Raw genomic sequence first — 20,896 nt, 5'->3', positions numbered from 1 at the left:
GAACTACACCGAATCACTTTCTGCAAATCCCAATGGACCACATCCAGAACACCCCAATATCACTGACAGTTTGGCCAGAAGGATCAGAAACCCCCATCCATCTCCACCACTCTTGCCCCAGATGTCACATCCCACAATCTTCCACCTGCTTTGTGGAGAATCATGGCAATCCTGGGCCCCGAGAGCAGAATTGGGGCACTTAACAAACACATTAAAACCAGGCACTGAAGGAAAGCTCAACCGGGTCACACTGTAAATGGAGCAATCCCTATCCCCACTGGAGTACTCCACCACAAATCTAAAAGCCAATACATTCAAACACAAATTAGAAATCTCCAGCATAAACTTCTACTTCAGTCTGTGGCATAGGTGTAGAGATATCATGAGGTGACAACAGCATGTATGGGAGGGATATTTAGATTAGAGCTGAGGCACCCATGAGTTTTTACAGACTGGAGATTGAAAGCCCTTTTTGACAGAGTTTAATAATCTTGTAATTGGTGACTTCCTGAACGGCGCAAATCAGGACAATCTTTGACAATTTTAATCATCCATTAATTCCTGCAAATTCAATAAGACCATTCATTTTGAAAATTATTTTTAAATGACCCAATTTCGATGCAAGGGAGATTCATCAGAGATTTGCTCTTTAATATAGTTGGATGACTTTAAATCTTCCTTTCAATGCAGTGGAGACATCCAAGCTATTAATTTGCCAAGCCTCAAGTGCAACAACTCATCCTCGCTGTGCTCAGACCGTACCTACTGTGCGAACTCCAGAGGTGAGGTTGACCCCGGTCACAGAGACGATCAGCAGAGCGTGGGACCGGGAGCTATGCTCATTCACGTTTGTGAAATCCGTTGCCCGATTCACGCGCCCGAGTTCGAAAACCTGTGGGAACAGCACACTCTCTCAAAGAACGGTATTTCTCAAGGTCAAACTTCAGGATGAAGTTTATCGGGAATGTGCCTACTGCATTAATCTAATTTTAGAAGACACACCGCTTTCACCATTAGAATGGTAACAAATTCATGACGCAATTGTCAGCTCAAACGGGCAGAATTACCCACTCTATTAAGGCCAAGATACATGGAGCAGTTCCCAGGTGTTGTGGTACAGACATAGGGATTAAATTTAAATCAGGGCCTCATCTTCCTGCTGAGATAGATCACGCAAAGCACACTGCATTACTTTGAAGGGTGTTCCACTTAGAGTCCAAGCTGACAATAATCCATCAAACAAGGCAACTTAAAGTGGATGATCTGGTTACTTTCTCAATGCTGCTGAGAACCACCTCCACTAATCCTACATTAATCCTACTTTTTATTCTCCAAATGTTCTCATCAATTTCCCCCAGCCAGATTCTACCACTCAGCAACACAACAGGGACTATTTGCAATGGTCCAAACTGCACATGTTTGGGATGGGGAAGGAAAGCTGGAGAAATCAGGGGTAGCAGGGAAGATTGGGGTGGGGGGGGGGGGGGGAGGAAAGAAAGAGGTTACAGGGGGATTGCAAATCATCATGAGATCATGCAAACTCACATCGTCAGTGCCTGAGTTGAGGACTGAAAGTGATCTTTGATGCTGTGAGACATTGGCTCTACTTGCAATGCCACTGTGCTGCCTTCAGGTGCCTAGTAAATCAGTTGTTGTTTCTTTCATCACAACACTAACCATGCTTCATTGGGTGCGAAAAACATTGCAGAGCTTCTGAGCTAACAAAAGGAGTTGGGTTTATTTCTTCCAGAGCAGTGTCTCCAATTGCTCAGTAGATGCCCAGATAACAAGCCACTATACTTGCGCTGGAAGGCTGACCAGTTCAATGAAAATGTCCCAACCCTTTATCCTTACGTTCATAAGGTCTAGGAGCAGAATTAGGCCATTCGGTCCATCGTCTACTCCACCATTCAATCATGGCTGATCTATCTTTCCCTCTAAACTCTATTCTCCTGCCTTCTCCCCATAACCCCTGACACCCGTACTAATCAAGAATCTGTCAATCTCCGCCCTAAAAATATCCATTGGCTTGGACTCCACAGTCATCTGTGGCAATGAATTTCACAGATTGATCACTCACTGACTCATTGACTAAATAAATTCCTCCTCCATTCTAAAGGTAGGTCCTTTTATTCTGAGGCTCTGGTCCAAGATTCCCCCACTAGTGGAAACATCCTCTCCACATTTACTCTATCCAGGCCCTTCACTATCCTCTCCCCACTTTCACACTGCAAGCCTGTCCTGTCTCTATTCATCCATCACATCACAAAGCAAACAATGATAGAGGCTCTCACCTTGTTGATATCGTCCACACTCTGTACTCTGATCTGAATCAGTCCGGGGACATAGAGCTGGCCACTGCCATCAGGACTCAGTTTGATTTCAAGCTTCTCGCTGGGGTCTTTGGTCAACAAGTTCCTGCAAATAAATGAGTTGATTCTAGTGGCCTCAACAAAGGCTTAGCGGTTACCAATGCCCATAGAGCGATTGCCTCACCAGCAGACAGACAACCACAAGGAGGAAAATACCACACCAGGCACAGAGCAGCAGGAAGCACGGGACAAGGGGGAGCAAGGGGCCTGGGTACATTTTGTGCTCACAGAAGTGGAATTGTAAACAGAAAATTTGCAATTGTTCCCAACAATACGCCCAATCCTTTTACTTGAGGGATAAAGGTATGGATTTCCCATGTATAATAAATATGGACACTGCTAAAGGAGTCTATTTAAAAATAAACATAGATATGTCCTATAGCACTGAAAGCATTAATGCACCATTAAAAAACATAAAACAACTAAATGCTGAAAAGTAAAATATTAGCTAACAAACTACATCCATGAAATGTTTGAGACTTACAGACTTTGAAATCATAGGTGCAGTGTAGAAACAAAGAGCGTTCTCTATTAGCAACTGAGAACAGTGGGGAGACTCTTGGCACAAGTGACCTGGAAACTGATCACCAGAGACAATGAGTGGTTGCCCGATGCGTACATTCATGCAGATGTACTTGTTCAAACAAAAAGAGGTGGAGTTTGGGATCGACCTTATAAGTATGTGGATCTATGGACAGCAGATCAGAAAGTAATGAGAAACAATTATAAACTTTAGACGAAAACAGACCAGGAATGTAAGGTAGGTGGATATGGGGTGGGATTTCCAAAGTAGTGGCTTTAACTTTTGCAGCTGTAGTTTGAAGATTCAAATATGAGCAATTTTGGTATTGATATGGGAACGGAAGAATCACAGGGAAAAGCCAATCATCAAACCAATGACCTGCCCACGAATGGCCTGGGAACTTAGAGCTAACAGAGATCAAGGACATGGCATCACAAAAACGTCAGCAATTTCGACAGAGTGCTCAAGTACTAACTTCAGTGAGGTTATATTCTCGAAGACATCATTCAATTTTCTTCTCAAACGTCAGGCAACATTAATCAATCATTTTGGCTTTAACTGCTCCACACCTCTGCATAAAGATTCCTCTGAGATTTTTGTTTTGTACTAAAATCAAAATTATACGCCTTAACAAATTGTTGTACAGCCCAATTCTGATGAACCCGTTTGATTTACTCTCTTTGGTAATAACAATGGAGTTCATTACGACAACACATTGTCAAACATGTTTAAACAGAACCCGAAATATCAGCCCATCTTGATTATGACTAATTATGCCTCAGACAGCCGTGCACTTCATGTTGATGCTGTTTGAATAGTTTAGATGAAATAATGAAATGTTTAATTTTGCACCTGCCCTACATTGTATCTGGAGGCATTCATTTTACTGACGCAATTTGTTGGTTGCCCAATTATTGATATTTGTCATTTGGGCATTCATATGTTCTACCCATTTCAGTAAGATCATATTCTTAATGATATTAACTCACAGGGTCACCCAATGAGGTTGACATTGAAACAGGTGGAATCAACTAGTTCTGTGCGACAGAACATTTTTTTTCCCAATGTGTAATGGATTGCGTGAGCAGCAAGGGAATTGGATAAACCCAGATCCAGACAAGACCCAAGACAAAGCCCCATAACTGATCCCCACTACATGATCAATCATCCTCAAGTATCAGTGAATTCATTAGGTGAAATGCAAAGATTAAATTAACACAGCAGCAGGAACCGGCACCAGAGGTGAAGCATAAAGAGTAAGAGTGCAGGAAAATAGGGCGTTTACGCAGCTTGAGATAGGGCCCATTAGAGAGCAGGGGAACGTTTGGACTGAGATTCCAAAGATGTCAGGAAGTTTCAATTTTAGGCTTGATCTTTTGGCAGTTAGTTGGACTTGGTTTCGTGGTGCTACAGCTGTCATGAAGTGCACCTGGGGCACCAACCACGCTGCTCCTCGAGTAGCCAATTGTCCCATGTCCCCCACAACCACTACAACACCTATCCTCCAATTCAGTAAAATTATGGCTAATTCTTTACCTCAGTACAATTTATTGTGCTAACTCATTTGATTCCCTTAAATAGTGTCCTGACTGTATCCATCGACAGGTCTTCACAGCTTCCATGGATGGAGAATTTCAAAAATTCACTATAATCTTAAGAAAAATATAATTTTTTTCTTCCTGTCCTTTCCCTGAATAGTTAACGAAATACTTTGAGACCTGGTTCCGTACACCTCGATCAAGGAATATCTCATTTCTGTAGGTACCCTGCCTAGTGCGAAAACAAATTTCAATGAGATCAGCTCACATCCATGTAAACTGAAGAGTAAAGGGCCAGTCTGCTTAATCTCTCATCACACAATCCTGCCATTCCAGGAATCAATCCGGAGAGTTTCAGCTGCACTCCATCTGTGGGAATTATATTCCTCCGGTAAGGAATTCAGTTCTCTCGACAGTATTCCAGCGGTTGTCATACTCGCTCACTATGTAATTGCAATGACATCAACGTTCTCAAATTATCTTGCAACAAAGGCCAATCAATATACCACTTCCTTTCTAATTGTTCACTATACCTGCACGTAAATTTTCAGTGAATTGCATACCAGGGCACCCAGGTCCCTCTGAGCACAAATAATTTTTATTACATAAAAACTCGCACCCATTTAAAAATATTCTGCCCTTCCATTCATTCTGTTGTTACCTACTGGAAAGGGGATGCATGCATGGACTTCCCATGGACTCACTGTGTTGGATGTTTCTTTTTTTTTTGTGTGTTGGTTGGGGTTGTGTAATTTGTTTATTTTATTGCTTTTATGTTGGACTGTGGTGACTAAATAAAGGTATCTTGAATCTCTTGAATCTTGAATGATGAAATAATCTCACACCAATTTTCTTCCATCCCACAAGAAGAAATGTTGTCTAACCGTCCGTGGGAGGGACGGTTAGGAAAAGAGAACAGAGAAGAATCTCTCTTCATGGCTCTCAATGGCTTTGGTCGGGCTGGAATGCCCAAGATTCAACATCAGAATGACTAGTGATCACAATGTATCACATATGACCACCACTGCATCAAACCTTTCACATGACTGGAAGGGATATGACCAGGAGAGAGGATACAGAGCCCATTATCTTGTCAAACAGGAGTGCTTCAAGAGTGTGTATTCCAATAACATCACAGATATAGAAGTTACAATCAACCTCCCAAGGACTGCAAAGGCTGATGCACAAAGCACTTGGACATTCGGAATTAAATAGGCCACAGATTACTTAAAAAAAAAAAAATGAAAACAGAATTCAGCTCCGCAGCCATGCCAAAGCATTGCACCAATCACCAATCATGCAGCTCCCATCAGAGTGCAAGTATTAGTAACCTCAGAGTTAGATCCTCAGTCTTCTGGGGGTCAGACCCCAGCAGGTCTCTACAAAAAGAGAAAATACTATTAGCAACCACGTCCCACCCGTAAACACGGCGACACTGGAGCGCAGGCCTCTGTTGCTCAGGACAGTCTCGTACCTGAGCGTTTCGTTGTAGATCTCGGCCATGCTGACGGTGATGGACAGGTCCCAGTCCATTGAGCGCTCCACCACTTCACCAAACAGGTGCCGGAGAGCGCGCTGGTTTATCCCTGGGTCGTCCGGTAACCCCTGGAAGGAACAGGACATGGGCCAAGGTCAGTGACTTGGCTGAGAAAAATAAAGAGCGCTCTGCTCTCCAGAGACGGTGAGGCAATTACAGGCAAAACAGAAAAGTGGGAGAAAATACAGGAAAAAAAAAGCACTGGTTCAAAAAGTAAACCTGAATTTTATACATTATCTTGTGCACCGTAATGGATTACATTGAGGGGGAAAAAATCAAATGCTGAAGATCTGAAACAAAAGCAGAAAATGCTAGAAACAGTCTGTGGGTTGTAATATCTATAAAAGACGAAAAAGGGTCAATGTTACAGATCAGAGATCCTCCAGTTGAGCTTGGTCTAATGAGTTGTGGCTGGACTGACATTAACAATTTTCAACCTTTCTACACAACGTAGACCATCACCCTGGTTTACCTTAGAGACATCCTGCAGCATTATGAGCTTCTTTTTTCTCCTTCCCAGTTTGAGTAGAGAGTCTCTAACCTGAAGTGTTAACTGTGTTTCTGTTCCCACAGATGCAGTCTGACCTGCTGAGCATTTTCAGTTTTTATTTTATTTTGCCAGCACCTGAATGTTCATAATTGTTGGGATCCCATGCTGGCAACACCATTTGTGCATTGTGCTGGGGAGCAGCAAATTTGTTATGGATTAGTGGGATTGTTTTCCTTCTTACCCAAATTATTGAATATTTTAGAGTTAATATGAACTCAAAAGGCCAGGGCGGCTTATGTGAACAAAGCAGTTTTTGCCCCTTACATCCAACAAACTGCTTTCCTTGAAAAAGATCCAAAAAGATGCGTTTGTTGACATTGCAATGGCTAATTCTTATTTAAGAGATTGTAAGGATGCCATGAAAATCCATACCTCCATAGTATACGTCTTCCCAGAGCCTGTTTGTCCATAGGCAAAAATGCAGACATTGTAACCATCAATACAGGATGTGATCAGAGCTTGAACCTCCCGGAAGATCTATGGCAAATAACAAGACAAATTATTTCAGAGATTGATGCTGTTGAGTTTTGACAAGACACACAACCTTCAATGTTTTGTGCACATCCTCTCCATAGGAAAGCCCAGTTGCCAGTTTGAGTGAACGAACTGTAACCTCAGCACTGCAATCCCATCCACGCGCAGCAATCTTTCATCCCTTTGTCGACCAAGAATCTATCCACTGCTGACCCGAGAGCATTTACTCTGCTTCCATCGTGGTTCGAAGTAGATAATCATGAAGACTCATCACCCTCAAAAAAAGGATTTAAACAGACAACTGTTTATTTGTAATGTACAACACCAAGTTCTAGATTCTTTCAAGAGTGATATCCTCCCCACATCTACCCGATCAAAATCTTATATTTCAATCAAGACCACTCTTTCTAAACTCATGTACAGATGTAATCTATCCAACCTTTCCTCATAAGACAGCCCACCCATCCTAGGTATGTGTAGGAAGGAACTGCAGATGCTGGTTTAAATCAAAGATAGTCACAAAATGTTGGGGTAACTCAGCAGGCCAGTTGAAAAAGGGTCTTGACCCGAAATGTCACCCATTCCTTTTCTCCAGAGATGCAGCCTGTCCCGCTGAGTTACTCCAGCATTTTGTGACCATCCTAGGTATCAGTTTAGTAAACTTTGTTTGAATTGCTTCTAGTACATTTATGTCCTTCCTTAATGAAGCCCAATATTGTATACAGTAGTGGAGTTAAATATCAGCTCACCGAGAGAGGATGAGCCAGTCCTACATAAAACTATGCTGATTCACAAACTATCCATGAGAGGCCAGCAGAACTGGAGAAAAAGTTATTTTTGACTGATGCCTCTAGCTGACAGAAATATCAGAAGAATTGTGAACTACTTTGAAGTACAATCACCATCATGTAAACAAATGAAGCAGCTATTTTGCAAGATCCCACACGCTGGCAAGAGATAAGTAGCTAACTGGCAAGTGTGGGACTCTGCCCAGAAAGTACATGCCAGTGGAGGAAGTATACTTGTATGGACAAAATAGGAATCCAAAAGAGACCCCAAAGGAATAGAGGAGTGGAAACAAAGTCACAATGTGCAGGTTGTCATAAAACATGCCCCCCATTCTAATGCGATAGAAATGCAGATGAATTCACATGTATACTGGATCTTAAAAGAAGAACCTAATATATTGGGCAAGTTTTTTTTTTTTACAGGGGTTTTCATTGCAAACTTTCAGGGCCTTTTGGGTGAGAATACTCATGGGACAAGAGCACCACTGGCATGGATTGCCTTTCATCATCATCCCTGCTTCCCCTGTTTGAAGTGGTGATGGTAGTCAGCTGCTGCCTTAAAGCACTGCAGCTCTTGTAGCACTTGAAACACAGCAGGATGGGTGAGTAGTTGCAAGATACGGATCCTGTGAGGGTAAGAGACACCATGTGACCCAGAGGGGGATTTACATGAAAAACATTCCCATGCGTACATCCCCTTGGATGCTTGGAGCATATTGTTTCAGGATGAGCTGTTGGGGAAGCTACAACATTGCATTTTATGGTTGGTACAGAATGTAGCCAACTTGCTGTTGGACAGTGACTGTCAAGGCAATGGAGAGGGCACCAGTCAAGGCGGCTGCTTGTTCTGGATGGTAATGCTCAAGTGTAGCTGAAAGATAAAAATGGAAAATGTGCCATCACATCCCCAATGCCTTCTTGAATGATAGAAAGGTATGAGGTGGTCAAGAAGTCAGTCACTGCCATAGCATCTCCAGCAGTTGACCCGCCATTGTAGTCATGCAATTCCATAGTTGGCATGGTTAAGTTTCTGACTAATGGTGACCAACTTCCCTATCCCTAGCATTGATTAAATTATCAATGGTGGAGGATTCATGCAGAACCTAATGCAACTAAATGTCAAAGGTGAGAATTAGAGTCTTCCTTGACATTTGACATATCAATGGTTCGTTCAATGGTAGTCCGTTTCCTTGCCTTTGAACCCGTGCATACACATTGTCCAGCTCTTACTGCACGTGGGCACACAGTGCTCCAAAACAGATACAAGAGCGTAATCCCCATTCTATTTCTATTGCAGTGAGAAGAAACATGAAATATTTGTAAGAGACTGATACAGTTGTCAACAATTTCAGAATGGCACTCTTGTGATAGAAGGCAAACTGGATGGAGCCTGGTCTATAATCTCCCATATACCTGCCCAACATCTCCGATCTTTATCCAGCAACGGTGCTTACCGACTCGCACACATCCCAGTGATCATCTAGTTCTAACATCAAGTCCACTTACATCCGCCTGCAGTGCACATGGTTGAAAAACCTTATCCAGCTCAAACAAAGAGGTTTTTCCACGATGCGAGATGCTCAAAACCGCATCATCATCCTGATCGAAGGAAACAACATTCCTGTTGTCGGGTCCTGCGCCATCCTCTCTGGTTATAGGGCGAACTCTGCAGAAGACACGGATGTTCCCTGAAGAAATAATACCAAAGAGACACTAGTGAAATGAACTCTTGACAGCTTAGGCAATTTCACTTTATTTTTGCTTCAGCCATTAAATCATCAGCTGATAACCATCTGCTCTCAGGGGAGATGCTATGCAGCTGATTTTGGACCAGGGGCTCCTCTCCTCAGTGAAGGGTCAAAGCTCTCACCACATACATGATCCCACTCACCTCGAAGTCGCACCAGCTCATTGTGGCACTTCTTGCGGAGCTGCATCTCCCTCTTGTACTTGTGCAGAAGATCCTGGTTGATTTCTTTTGCCTCCTCCACTGCCTGGTAAATCTAGAAAGGAAGATGTGCATGTCCTGAGGGTATCCCAAACTTGCAAGAGACATTCAACAAGTTCACTGTCGTAAGGAGCGTGGCAGCCATTCAGTACAAGAAATGCGTCAAGACCACTCTTCTGCCTGAACTATACTGGACCCACTAAACCGCTGCAGGCACATCATAAAGATGGTCATGAGCACAGAGTGTTGACTCAGCTTCCTGTGTCCTTGCACCGTGGGGCTCTAGTTGTACCCCATACTCCGTAACAATATTTTTCCACTCACCTCCTTCTTTGTCTGGCTGACAGCATCTTGTAGAAGATACGGGAAATCCCGGACGTGATTCTTCAGGCAGTTGTAATCAATCGTAAGTGTCTTTAGGGCTGGTTGGATGGAGAGGAGATTCATTCGAACACCTGCAGGGCGAGGATTTAAAGGTCAGCACGGTGGTAAGGTCCTTGGCTTCCCAGAGCTTAGAAGTGCTGCATGTCAGACTGTCCTCAATAGTCGTCGACTCTGCTTCTCCATCGTGCTGCGTCCACACTCTTCATGTTCAATCACACGCAGTTCCATGCAGTTTACCCCAAATTGTCACGGCAGCAAATGTCAGGTTAAAGCACATTATATTCATTACCATCTGCTCATTGCACAAAGATCCCTTTAAAATGCAAGTTCCTTAGTCCAAGGACATTCATTGCTTCTTCCACATCACCTACCATTCAGGTTATCGTGTACGGTCTTCATTTCAGAGCGGGCATGCTGGAAGACCTCTTCAATGGTCTGGTTCTTCTCATCTTCCATTGCCTGAAGAGCTGCGAGCATCTCCCCTCGTGCTTGCTCGAGCTCCGCCTCGTACATCATGATCTACAGTTTTATGGAGCAAGTGTTATTGTTGTCTGAGTTGGCCTGGAACATCTCAAACAATATAAATCACAAGTGGTTCCCAAGTTAATAGATATAATGTAACCATGTTAATCTTACTAAGATAGTAAATGTTAACAATGTAGTATTGCACATTGTTTGGCTCTAAGTATTAATGACTCCTGCAATGTTATTAACATCAGAGAGAAGAGAATCTCGGACTTGCCTGAGCTTGAAGCTGGGCTGATGTACGCCAAGAGCCCTGAAGCTGTTGTTCCTGCTCTGTCAGCAGTTGCCTCTGGATACCAATCTGCTCCTGAAGATAATGATTCCTGGACTGGGCTTCTTCTAAATCCTGCTTCATCCTCAAAGACTCAACTTCCATTTTCTTGCTTATGAACTATGCATGGTTTAACAACAAGGTCAATTAAATGCATTCATTAAACCCATAATCAGGAGCAATTCCAAAACAATGATGTCTCCCTGCCCTGCCCACCCAACCCAACCCAAATCCATACATCAATGCCAAGAGAACAAAGAAATACTAAGGTCTGGATGACTGCATAGAGGTGCAAGCCACAAATAAACTCACATGCCATTGAAACTAAGAAATTTAAAATAGCATAATCCAACAACCCTTCTTACTTGGCAGAAAGAGAAAATTTTTGGGATTAATGATTTGGTAGAGAAGAGCAAAATTATGGAAGATGTATTTTCTTAGAGAAATATATCCTTGATTTACTCAGAGCTTAGCTTGTTTACACAGATCAAATTGCTCAACACTACAATTACCCAACAACCACTTTCAAAAGGTTATACAAATGAAATTGGGGATGGGTTTTGTGCCTGAGAAAATACCTCAGTAGAAGAGACCTGATCGTAAACACCTCACACTTATCTGAATTAAATCCTATTAGTCATTCCTTGACCACTTGCCCAGCAAATCAAGGCCCGGGCCTAATTCTTGATAACCATCTTCAGTGTGAACTGCAAACTTACTAAGTATGCTTTGTACATTTTCATCTAAATCATTGATAAAGAGGACAAACAGCAATGGGCTCAACACCATTCCCTGAGGCATACCATTACTCTGCATTAAACTCCATTAACCATTCCTTAGCCCCCCCCACCCAACCAATCAAGATCCTGCTGCAATGTTTGATAACAATCTTCACTCTCTACGATGCCACCCACTTTCGTGTCATTTGCAAACTTGCTAATCATGCCTTGTACATTCTCATCAAATCGTTGATATAATCAACAAACAGCAAAGGGCCCAGCACTGACCCCTTTAGGCACACTACTTGTAATAGGCCTCCAGTCTTCAAAACAACTTTCTATATCACCCTCTGCTTCCTACTGTGAAACCAATTCTGTATCCAGGTGGCGAGCTATCTTTGGATTCCATGCAATCTAACCTTCCAGAGTAGACTACCAAGCGGAATCAGAGCCCTTGCTAAAGTCCATGTAGACTACATTTACCACTGTGCCTTCGTCAATCTTCTGAGTTACTTCTTAAAAAAAAAACACATTCATGAGGCATTTTCTCAGGCACAAAACCATACTGACTATCCCCCATCTCCAATAAGTTTGCAGATGTCACTAAAATGAGTGGCATCGTAGATAATGAAGAAACATACCAGAATCCTGAATGGCTGGACAAGTGGGCTGACGAATGGTTAATGGAGTTTAATGCAGATATGTGTGAAGTGTGCATTTTTGGGAAGTCAAACCAGGGCACGATCTTCACTGTGAATGGCAGGCCCCTGGAAGTATTGTACAGCAGAGGGATCTAGGAGGACAGGGACATCATTCCCTGAAAGTGGCTCCACAGGAAAATAAGGTGGTCAAGGCGGCTTTCGGTACATTGGCCTACATCAGTCAGACTATTGAGTACAGAAGTTGGGATGTTATGTTCCAGTTCTACAACACGTCAGCAAGGCCGAATTTGGCATATTGGGTTCAGTTTTGGTCACCGTGCTATAGGGAGTATGTTGTCCAGCTGGAAAGAGTGTAGAAAAGATTTACGAGGATGTTGGCAAAACTTAAGGGCCTAAGCTAGAGGGAGAGGTTGGGTAGTCTAGGACTTTATCTCTTGGAGTGCAGGAGGCAAAGGGTGATCTTCGCGGTGTACAAAATCATGATTGGAATACATAGGGTGAATGCGAGTCGAGGAATACCTGTACATTGTTATTTTCTTATAAACTACAATATACAACTTTAACCATTCTACATCCAGACGTGTGAAGTAAAGCCCACCCCACCCAGTATCTGTGCATCACTGAGGTGCTGGTCAGAAGTGCCATCCTTTTACCTTCATTCCAGGTGTGGGGTGTTTGGCCAGGGCGAGATTACAGTCCCTGATGCGTTTATTCAGCCTCTCTTCCCTCTCACTTTTGTCCTGATGGACATCTTTGAGGTGCTGTTCCAGCTCAGATAGCAGTCTGGTCTTTTCCTCCAGCTCCAACCGCAAGACGGACGTTTGTTCTCGTAAATGAGAATTTTCCTGTGACAGGGAATGAGAACACATTTAACACCAGCACCACGGATAAATTGCCAACCTGATCATCTCTCTGATATGTAGTGTAAGAAAATAACTGCAGATGCTGGTACAAATCAAAGGTATTTATTTCACAAAATGCTGGAGTAACTCAGCAGGTCAGGCAGCATATCAGGGGAGAAGGAACGGGTGACGTTTCGAGTCAAGACCCTTCTTCAGACTGATGTCAGGGGGGCAGGACAAAGGAAGGATATAGGTGGAGACAGGAAGATAGAGGCAGAATTGGGAAGGGGGAGGGGAAGAGAGGGACAGAGGAACTATCTAAAGTTGGAGAAGTCAATGTTCATACCGCTGGGTGTCGGTTCGATTCCGAAGCTTCTGATAAAAATAGGACATATTCTGAGCTTGTGTAAAACAACAGCCACAGACATCGCACCTCCCCAATAGTCCCAAAAGTTGCTAACAACCAGAATGATAGGGGCTTAAGCAATAGCTTGTAGTTGAGTCAGCTCATTAAATGGATGAAGCGTGGGAGAATATTTGTCATATTTTACCTGGGTGCAAGTGCCAAGTCTTGGATTAATGTTTTACTATTCTCTGCCCCTATCCCACATCTTTATGCTTTTGTGGAGTTGTATTTAACTAATCGTCAAATGGCTGGATTAAGTCAGTTTACAAAACAAAAAAACCTTTACTCGTAAGTTTAGGGTCTCTTTTGTTCATTTAAGGAGATACTTGAGAAGGTTTGTTAGTAGATGACGAGGGCGTGTCCCTGATATTGGCCAGGGATTACAGTAGCAGCAAGCCATTTGAGAATGAGGTGAAGACGAATGCGTTCTTCATTTCTTGAATTATCTGTCTCCGAGGGCTGTGGACTTGCAGTAGTTCAAGGTCACCAATGGAATTTGGGTAAAAGGAAGTGGGGGGGGGGGGGGGGGGGGCAGGAGGGGGGGGGGAAGAGAGAGGTGGTAGAGCTGATGCAGAGATTCAGCCACAACAATATCAACCTGCCATGCCCCTCATCAGCTCCTGCCCATCTCCAGCACTGATCAGAGCAGACACCTTTCCAAGGAGGAGTGCCCCTGACAACACAACCTGAGCTCTTGAACAACTCTCCCACCTCTTCCTCCTCCTCCCAGGACAAAGCCAACTTGCTCCTCCAAGGTGGTGAAGCTGAGCTGTGTGCTGATACACTGAATGGATCCTCGAGCACGAGAGGTTTATCCGCCTCCTCGCCGCATCCCTGACAGCATCGAGGCAGACCCTGCATCATAACCACAGAGCCGGACAAAGACAGCTCACCTCCCTTACCTCCAGGACAAGCACAGAGCACCAATGAAAACACAAACGGCTGGAATAACTCAATGGGTCAGGTAGCATCTCTGGAGAAAATGAAACCAACCCGAAACATCACCGATACATGTTCTCCGGAGATGCTGCTTGACACGCTGAGTTACTCTAGCACTTTGTGTTTTCTTTTGTCACCAGCATCTGCAGTTCTTTGCTTTTACTGAGCAGCAATACTGGACAGGCCAGCACCCAGGATAAATTTCAACAAATAATCCTGTTACATACAGTAGCTCCACTTACACACTTCAGCTACAAACATAGTTTCTGCACCGGAAAGACACTGTAAGCTAAATCTAAAGAGAAAGCCAGCACTTGCCCTGATCCCCAATTAATTAGCTGTGGCTTAAATGGCACCTACATGTTGAGTTCAGTGGTTATGTTTTCAAGCACCATTCCAGGCACTAACTACCACAGGAGTGCTGTGCTCTCCAAGGTTGTCTTCTAGTCCCACCTTCTTCTCTCAGCTCGGCGTAAACCATCTCACAGAAGTAATGGAGGGATCTAGAGTTTCCTCTCCCAGCGGCCTGGACAAGAATTCTCCCTTAACCAACATATTAAAGCTGACATTCTTCAGGTCGATATCAGTGTGGTTCTGAGTCTTCTGTGCATACAAACTTGCTGCTACATTCCCCGTTACACCACTGGCCTCATGCTTCACGGCTGAGAGGTGCTGTGTGATGTGACATGCCCTGCTGTAGTGATCTCTTACCTTGCTGTGCTCACAGTCGGTGCAGGTGGGGACGGAGGCCTGGAGCTGCTGGAACCGGAGCTGGCTGCTGTTCAGTTCCTGCTTCAGTCGATCATTCTCCAGGACCAGGATCTCCAAGTGTTTCTCCAGGTCCGTGGTGCCCTGTTGAACAGAGACAGGGACAGAGGAGGGACAGTTACTACGAGCATCAGAACAGCACAAGATTCAAGCACGTCTCCACTTGGTTAATCGGATGGAATTCTTTTCAACTTTGAGCAACTTCTTCCGTTCCTGCAAGTGGCGAGTCTGCTTCAATTCTGTTCCCCCAAGCTGCAGAGATGAGCCCAAGAATTAGCCGTGCAACCCATCTCAGCCTTTCACCCATTACCTCTTACTTACAAGAGGCAAGACAAGCGAGTTAGTAAAATCTACTGGTGGCTGGGATTCAATGCAGCGAGCAGAGGCACAGGACCTCCCAGCATCATCACCTGGCACCGAGACAAGCACAGTGCAATGGGAACACTGTCCAAAGCTGAAAGCTGATCTGTCCGTAGTGCAAGGGATAGGTGAAAGTCCACGTGCTACTATCGCCACAGAAGGGACAATAAAACAGACAAGTCTAGCAAATCTACCACCATTATCTCCAGGGATTCTACCCAAGAGCATCATTGGGATACATTCGCCAGAACCCCTGAAAGGTCCAGGGAGGCATCTCAACAACATTCAAAGGCAAATAAGGATGAGTAACAAAACATGTTTCCATGCATGGATGCTCTTGCCAATAAAATAATTCAAGTCCTTTCAATATTTACATGCAGTGCCAGATTACCTGAGATGGTGGAGTGCTGCCCAGGCCCTGCTGTTTAGACTCAGCCGTGTTCAGTTCCTCCTGCAGTTTCACTTTGTCCTCCTGCAGACAGCTGATCATCTTGATGAGTTTTGAATGCCTTGATGGGATGCCTCCAAAAGACTAGAAAAGCTGGAAGCCCCCAACCTGGAGAGAGACAGGTGGCAGGTTTGTTTGGAGTGAGGCGGTCAAGTCCAAATGTTGAGACTAAATATGGCCTTGGATTTTCAAGAACTCCCTTAAGTTAGAGAATCCTGCGGACAGTGACTTCAAAGCAATAATGGATAAATTGAAATAAACCATCACACACGCAAAAGAATAAACCAAAATTGGTGGGACAACAAGCAGAAATGTTGTCAGCATTTGCACTTGCAGTGATTTGTGCATCCAAAGCCCTTGGGCCCTCTGAGTATCCACACCCTTTTTCCATGCTATTACCTCAAACTTAATCCACATTAAATCATGTTGTATTATTTTCTTAACATCTCTTACAGAACTTCCCACGCTGCGCTGAATTATCTATTGTGTGCTGTCAGCAAACTCGGGTGTTTCCTACTTGCACATCATTGGAAGGTTGGGTGGGAAAAACTAGTACTGCAAGCTCATCAATTTAATTCTTCGCCAAAAATGATACCCAGTTACCTGTTTTTTCTCTCCCGTGTCTTTCAACAGCTTGCACTGCAAGAATTTCCTCTGAACAAGTTTGGACAAATATGATCAAAACATCTTAGTGAACATCTCTTCATAATGAACAACTGCCAAACCCACTTCCGAACCATCCATCTCACCTACTAAACAATTTTGTTTCTTCAAAATAATTATTCAGTTTAATTTGTCAATCCACAATTAAGCCCACAAAATTATTTTACATCTTTAAAAAAAAAGAAAACCTGATTTAAAATGTTACTTCATTATTTTTTGTTTTACACATGCCTCTCAACTACATTTACATTTGACCTAATTTTATATGATAAGAGTCCCCTTGAAATATCAATTTGCATTTTAATCTTCATTGGATTAATTTTATCCTTTGATATTTTGCCTCATCGGAAAATGATCATCTAACATACCATCCTTCATACCATCATGCCCATTGCTGGCCTCTTGATCTGCTTGTTGAATGTTTAATGGTGACAGAGCCCCACTCACTTTGTCAATCGTGGCTCTTCCCACTTTTAACAATAAGGTTTTCTAGTGTAACCTGGTTACATTACAATCACCATCTCCCAACCGTTCTCATAGTTAGTTGCTCTGCAACATTTCCCATGCAAATTAAACCATGCAAAGTTTCTTCAAAGGTCAGGAAAGAGTGATCTGGGCAGTTAAGGGTGTATTTTAGAAAATGGTGCTCTACTTTAAACAAATGCACAAACTTTATTTCTATCTATAGTAAAAATCGGCCAATATTATTTCTGACACTCAAAATGCTTCCACAACCCCCAACTCTTTTTTCCTCTCCCACATTTAATTGGCCTCTGTAAAATGCCCCCAATGTGTAGGAAGTGTATGAGAAAGTGGGATAACATGGAACTAGTATAAACAGGTAATCGATTGATGGCATTAACTCGGTGGGCCAAAGGACCATTTTCCATGCTGTATCTAAACTAAAACCTCACAGCAGCTTATAGAAAGGTACATGGAAATGCAGTGATCGTAGAGATATGGATTATATGGAGGTAAATGAGATTAGTTTAACCTGGCACAGACATTGTGAGCCAAAGGGCCTGGTGTTGTACTGTTCTACATTCTATATTCATTACTCTTCTACTTATTGAGAATGAATAAGTGCGACCGAAGTTAGCAGAACACAAAAGCCTGGAACCCTCAGCATGCTGTTAAATTAGCAGTGTAGAAACTTATTTGACACTGATCAATAAAGACAATTGCTGAGAGGAGGACGAATAGAGAAGGTTGAAAATCGTAAAGAATCTTACCAAATCTTCATTTGCTAAAAAGGATGTATTTGGAAGGTCCTATGCAATAAAGTAGTAATTCAGCAGAACTGCAAAATGCTGGAAGAGTTTCTGCCAATTTTCAGCTGTGTCTTATTCTATTTTAAGCACAAAGATAGGAAGGAAGAAGACAGTTTTTCATCTTAACCATTGGATTTGACTTTGCTCTCCTTTGCATGCTCCAATTATTTTACGCACTACTCTCCATTTTATTTCACTCATCCATTCCCATCACTATTTCAATGTTGCTAATTTTGCCTGCTAATTTTTGTTCTTCTTTACTCTTGCCCTGATCAATTTTGAACCCTCTCCCTCTACTCCATTTACCAACCTCTTCCTGGTGCTGATAATGGAACAAATCCAGGTATAAACATGTAACAACTATCTCTGGCTGTTTCTAATAGAGATGCTGGTTCAATAGAGACCAAGTGCATTGCTTCTACCGCCACATTTTAATGAATACACATCACTCATAACCTTTCCTTCCACAGAATACAACTGGTTACAAGTATCCCATGCAATCACTACATTGCACTGGAGGTCTGCTCCACAAAACAAATAACGGAATTATCCTCTGCCACTGACATTCTGTGAGGTGAAGGCATTTTAACATAAAATGAAACTGGTGTCTGGAAGGGGGGCAGGATTCAATTTTTAGGAGGCATGTACGAGGCAAGTAAATTTTATTTTAGCAACAACCATCCTTTCCAACAGGATCCCACAACAAACCAAATTATATTCAATACAGGGATCAGACATGTGATTTACTGGTGATCCTTCCATTACAGTCATTGACTTAATGGAAATTCGCCTTTACTGCATTCACAAATCATTAAACAAAAATTTGATCTTTAGAATAAATTCTCTGTTGTGGAATTTATGTGGAAAAGTAGATAAATAAAATATGTACTTTTTCAAACTTGTGCTTATCTATGCATGCGCAAATGACAAAGCTTTGTGTTATGGAAAACTGTGATACGGATCGATTTCTAGGAACACAACTACCCCATAACGTGGGTTTAAATGCACGATAAAATGGATGGAGCTTGGCCTGTGGTGCCACCTTCGGTCCACCAAAAGTCACATGAGCATCCGCATTTTGTACCATGTAGTTCTACTCTCTGTAAAGCAATGACAACCATTGGATATCAATTGCCAATATTAAACTGACCGTAAATTCATTCCTGCAGTCAGGTCTGACATAGTTCAGGTGCAATCAGTGATGCAGGAAGGAGCAATGACGTCACACAGGGCAACCTGTGCACTACATCAATAGATATACACCTACTGTCAAAGGTTCATGGACAGGTCTTGGAGAACATATCATACACGGAGCTCTCAATTGACAAGCATAAACTGTCAGTGCAACCTGGCCTTCATTGTTCAGTTATAACTGTGCTACAGGCTGCTTTATACACCTGGAGGTGCCATTTGACAACTGTGTCAGACCCACTTCAGTTATCAAGCCACATTGGATGGAAGTGTTGCCGGTTGAAGTAACATTGTTTCTCACTTGATATTCATGTAGCAACAGGAATTACAATCCCCAAAGTCACGGAAGGAAACTCATTTCTTAAGCACCCTCTGAGTCACCCAAAGTCACCTAACTGAAACCAGACAGTTCTCAACCTGCCAGTGCTTTAGCCTGTGCCATCCGTGCCCTGATCACCTGCTGCTGGATGTTAATCTCTTGTAAACAGCGAGTTGTGGCAAGAACTTTTAATTCACCAGAAATGGAATAGGCATTAGGCTTAAAGCCATGGCTAGTTGCATGTAACGTATAGTGGCACGCATCACACACTGGGACCATTAGCAGATCACTAACAAGGCAACTAGTTCCCTCAGATTCAAATGAGTAGCATAATGAACTGCCTCTCCCTGCAACTGGAGTCAGGCCAGTAATCCGATCGGTCTTTCTGCTGTTTCCAAATATTCCAATCGAGAGGAACAAGAGGAGAGCTGTCAACCATCAATCTCTGAAAGAACTATGTGATTAGCTACATTCTTCTTTCTCCTTATTTTTCTTTGCGTCACATAACCTGCTGCATACTAAAAACCACAGCACTACTTCTGATTCGTGTTTTCTAAACTCATGTCCCTGACCTTTCTGTCCTTAAATTTCTCCCTACCAAAATCATGCATGATTTTGAACACTTCCATCAAATCATAAATCAAATATTAAATCTGCTCCAAAAGAGAAAGCCCAGTTTATTCAGGCAGCTGAAATCCCTCTCCTGTCAAATACTGCTGAGCCCTTTCCAAAACATCAACATTCTGCTTTCATGTGTGGTGTCCAGAATGATTTAACACTTGAGCTGTGCTTTAACAAGTGAAATAAAGATTTGGCATAATTTCCTAACTTTTGTATATATTCTTCTGTTAATAAAACCAAGGATGTTGTGACCCATTCAACCCCAAAACATACTTATACGCCTGTCCTACCACCATCTAAAATTTGTGAACATATACCCACAGGGTCCAGCCCTTCAGTCTCTAAAATTATAACATTTCCCTCTTCTGCCTGTCAATACTTTAGAGTTCTTCTGCATTAAATTTCAGCACCCATGCACCACCCCACTGCACATCCTCCTCCCATGACTGTCCTCCTCAACTTCTGAAGAAGGGTTTCAACCCAAAACATCACCTATTCCTTTTCTCCAGAGATGCTGCCTGACCCATTGAGTTACTCCAGCATTTTGTGTCTTATCTCCTCCCCATTCAGGTTTTGCATCAATCGTAAACTTTGAGAGAGCAATCAGTACAGTGCTCCAGGTCATTAATACGCATCAAAACGCATCAAAACGAAAAGTGATTCAAAACGACAGTTGAGGACACCAGTTTTTCCCCCTATACATTAAAAAAAAACTAGTCATTGTTATCTGCATTCTTCACGAGTGTTTTTATTTCAAGCTCCCTTTTATCTCATGGC

At 42.9% G+C, this 20,896-nt stretch overlaps 1 protein-coding gene across 4 annotated transcripts in view; it reads right to left on the bottom strand.

The window, feature by feature from the left end:
- The window catches only part of kifc3 (kinesin family member C3), a 39,880-nt gene that overhangs the window by 7,579 nt on the left and 11,405 nt on the right, over nucleotides 1–20,896 (bottom strand). Inside the window, exons 3-16 of one of the 4 annotated variants that reach the window (XM_078400535.1) lie at nucleotides 17,950–18,065; nucleotides 15,998–16,162; nucleotides 15,190–15,330; nucleotides 12,945–13,136; nucleotides 10,857–11,030; nucleotides 10,486–10,633; nucleotides 10,055–10,185; nucleotides 9,674–9,785; nucleotides 9,289–9,470; nucleotides 6,893–6,997; nucleotides 5,908–6,038; nucleotides 5,765–5,812; nucleotides 2,295–2,418; nucleotides 763–892 (exon numbers count right to left, since the gene is read on the bottom strand). In XM_078400535.1, the coding sequence (XP_078256661.1) occupies nucleotides 763–892; nucleotides 2,295–2,418; nucleotides 5,765–5,812; nucleotides 5,908–6,038; nucleotides 6,893–6,997; nucleotides 9,289–9,470; nucleotides 9,674–9,785; nucleotides 10,055–10,185; nucleotides 10,486–10,633; nucleotides 10,857–11,030; nucleotides 12,945–13,136; nucleotides 15,190–15,330; nucleotides 15,998–16,096 (1,717 nt within the window). In that variant the 5' untranslated portion in view covers nucleotides 16,097–16,162; nucleotides 17,950–18,065. Of the gene's footprint in view, nucleotides 1–762; nucleotides 893–2,294; nucleotides 2,419–5,764; nucleotides 5,813–5,907; nucleotides 6,039–6,892; nucleotides 6,998–9,288; nucleotides 9,471–9,673; nucleotides 9,786–10,054; nucleotides 10,186–10,485; nucleotides 10,634–10,856; nucleotides 11,031–12,944; nucleotides 13,137–15,189; nucleotides 15,331–15,997; nucleotides 16,163–16,657; nucleotides 16,710–17,949; nucleotides 18,066–20,896 lie in introns of those variants that run through there. The other 3 variants (XM_078400537.1, XM_078400538.1, XM_078400536.1) reach the window with 3 other exon arrangements.

The sequence above is a fragment of the Rhinoraja longicauda genome, chromosome 6 (assembly GCF_053455715.1).
Source record: "Rhinoraja longicauda isolate Sanriku21f chromosome 6, sRhiLon1.1, whole genome shotgun sequence".
NCBI classification, from domain to species: Eukaryota; Metazoa; Chordata; class Chondrichthyes; order Rajiformes; family Arhynchobatidae; genus Rhinoraja; species Rhinoraja longicauda.
Note: the sequence above shows the minus strand (reverse complement) of the source record. Positions and strands in the feature narration are given on the sequence as shown.